This window comes from Empidonax traillii, unplaced genomic scaffold (genome assembly GCF_003031625.1).
Source record: "Empidonax traillii isolate 1590-97213 ecotype Southwest subspecies unplaced genomic scaffold, ASM303162v1 scaffold2305:size31991, whole genome shotgun sequence".
NCBI lineage: Eukaryota > Metazoa > Chordata > Aves > Passeriformes > Tyrannidae > Empidonax > Empidonax traillii.
In genome coordinates this window covers 25,471-28,209 of record NW_020957498.1, presented here as the reverse complement: position 1 = coordinate 28,209, position 2,739 = coordinate 25,471, and the positions used below count along the sequence as shown (strand labels likewise).

Here is a 2,739-nt window from a genome sequence, read left to right as displayed (position 1 = left end):
GTGTGGGGGCTCTGGGTGGTGACTGTGCTCAGCCTCATGTCCCTGCTGTCCCCGTGTCCCCAGGGTGGCCTTCGTGCGCTGGGAGTTCCCGCAGTTCAGCTCGCGGGGCCGGGAGCTGCTGGGCCGGGGGGCTCTGGCACGGCGGCACCTGCGCAGGGCCGGCTTCCTGCTGGTGGAGGTGAGCACCCCGTCCCCTGTGTGTCCCCACACTGCAGGGCCACCCCTGACCCGTCCCCACCTGCCACGTGTACACAGCACTTCAACTACCCCGGCCCGTTCCAAAAACATCCCCCAAATACTCCCCGAGTGCCACCTGAACGTCCCCAGGTGCCACCTGAGCCCATTCCCTCTCGGGAGCAGAGCCTGACCCCCACCCTGTGAGGTGCCCCTGGGACTCAGGTGTGGCCTCACCTGTGCCCAGCCCGGGGCACAGTCCCTGTGGCCACGCTGTGGTGACACCAGCTGGGCACCATCACCCACCTGGGCACACCTGGTTCTGTAGGGACAGAGGCACAGACACCTTTTGGGGGGCTGCCAGCTCCCCCCACCCCAGGGCTCAGCAGGGATGAGCTGCTGTGATCCCCCCGGGCCACCTGCCAGGTGACGGGGGGGGGACAGGGAGGTGACACAGACGAGGTCTTAGGGCTGATCCCACGGGGTCAGCCAGGATTAAACCCCCAGGGTAATTATAGCCCTGGGGGTGGTGACAGCCACGTGTCACCCCCACAGTGTCACCGTCAGCCCCTGGTATCGCTGTCACCCCCCCTCCAGCATCACTGTCTCCCCTGGGTGGGTGGTGGGATCCTCCAGGTGGGCTCTGGGACTCTCCTCGTAGGTGTTGAGACCTTCCTGGGCAGGCACTGGGACCCGCAGGTGGGTGCTGGGCCCCCAGAGATCAGACTGTGCTGGGGACACAGCTGGGACCCCCAGGAGGATGCAGTGGGACTGGCAGGCCTGGCACAGGGTGGGCACAGCCCTGGTCCCCCATGGGCTCCTGTTCCCCCCTTCCCCCCAGGTGCCCCACTACGAGTTCCTGGAGCTGAAGCTGGAGCGGCAGCGCGTGTCCTACCTGAGGGACAAGGTGGCCAAGGCTGTGGCCAGCGACATGGCCACCGACACGGCCCCCGACACGGCCGCCTAGCCCTGCCCGGGGGCCGCCTCGCCCTGCCGGGGGGCCGTGCCACTGTGCCAAGGTGACCGGGTCACCGCACCGAGGTCACCGGGTCACCACGCCGAGGTGGCCGAGTCGCCGTGCCCAGGTGGCCACGTCACCGCACTGAGGTGGCCACTCACCAGGTCACTGTGCCCAGGTGGGGCCGGGTGGCCACAGCGAGGTCCTCGTGTCCCCACGTGGCTCCAGCGTTGCTGCTCCGTGTCACAAACGGCTCAAATAAACCCCAGATGTACAGGGACAGTGGCTGGGGCACAGTGACATTGGGTCACGTGGCACTGGGGACGGGTGACATTGGGGATGGGTGACATTGGGGACAGGTGGGATTGGGAATAGGTGACATCTGGGAATAGGCTGGATGGCATCAAGTGCCAGGTGACAATGGAGCTGAGTGACATTGGGGCCAGGTGATATCAATGACAGGAGATGTCAGTGCCAGTGGGTATCAGGGGGAAGTGACCTTGGGGCCAAGTGACATCAGGGATGGGTGACACTGGGGCCAGGTGACATCACTTCTGGGTGACAGGGTGTCAGATGGGCACGTGGCAGTGCCCGACCCCTGTATGTCCCCCCCACATTCCACCCCCTCCTCCCCGTACCCGGGGCCGCCAGTCTGAGCTGGGATCGGAATCAGGAGCCACCTGGCCTTTATTCCCGATTATCCCGGGATTGTCCGCGGGGGGGGGGGACAGGGATGGGGCCAGGGCTGGCCCTGGTGCTGGGATGGGGAGCAGCGGCAGAGGGAAGGGGGCCCCGGGATTTGAAGGTGGGGGGGGAGCTCTCCTGCCCGAAGCCCCACGGTGTCCCCGTGTCCCTCAGGTCACGTGTCCCCACACGGTGGGGGACAAGGTGGCTCAGGACAACTCTTGAGGGTGACACAGCAGGGCCGGGAGGGTCTTCAGGAGCGGATTAGCGACCACCTGGCCCTTGACCCTCCGAACCTCGGGGGGACACGGCCCGGCTGGGGGGAGGGCACACGGTGACAGGGGGGGCACAGCCCGGCCACCCCCGGGCAGGGACACACGGGGACAGGGGGGACCCGGCGGGGCCGCAGCTGCTGAGTCACCGCTGGGGCTGTGCCCGTGCCTGGCACCGGCAGCGCGGCCGCGGCCTCGGTGCCAGCCCGGGGGGGACAGTGCCCGACGGTGACGGAGCCCGGGGGGGCCCTGGCAGCGCTCCGCGTGCCCGCGCCTCAGCTCCTCGCCCCCCGCCCCGCGTCCCTCGGGGGGGTATGGGGGGTCCGGGCCGTGGGGTGACGCGGTCCCAGCCGGGACGGGGGACCTACCATCACCTAGATGCACCTCCCGGGCATCACCCCCCTCCCACCGCGCTGTCCGGGGGGTTCGTGTGTGTCCCTCCCAGGGACGCCTCCTCATCCTCCTCCCCATCCTCAGGGAGGGGAGGGGAAGAGCCGTTCCCGTGGTAACGCGCGTCCCCCCACCCCCCATCCTGCACCCCCGGCAGTGGCACCCGCGGCTGCGGGGACACGCGGGGGGGCACGCAGGTCCGTGTGTCCCCCCTTCCCCCGCGGTGTCACCACACACGCGCAGACGCTTTCAGGGGGGCTC

At 68.8% G+C, this 2,739-nt stretch overlaps 1 protein-coding gene across 1 annotated transcript in view; it reads left to right on the top strand.

The window, feature by feature from the left end:
- TBRG4 (transforming growth factor beta regulator 4) overlaps positions 1-1,412 on the top strand; it is a 4,640-nt gene extending 3,228 nt beyond the window's left edge. The window contains exons 3-4 of the mRNA XM_027909678.1: positions 64-178; positions 1,016-1,412. Coding sequence (XP_027765479.1) covers positions 64-178; positions 1,016-1,141 — 241 coding nt within the window. The 3' untranslated portion in view covers positions 1,142-1,412. The remainder of the gene's footprint in view (positions 1-63; positions 179-1,015) is intronic.
- Positions 1,413-2,739: the final 1,327 nt, after the last annotated feature.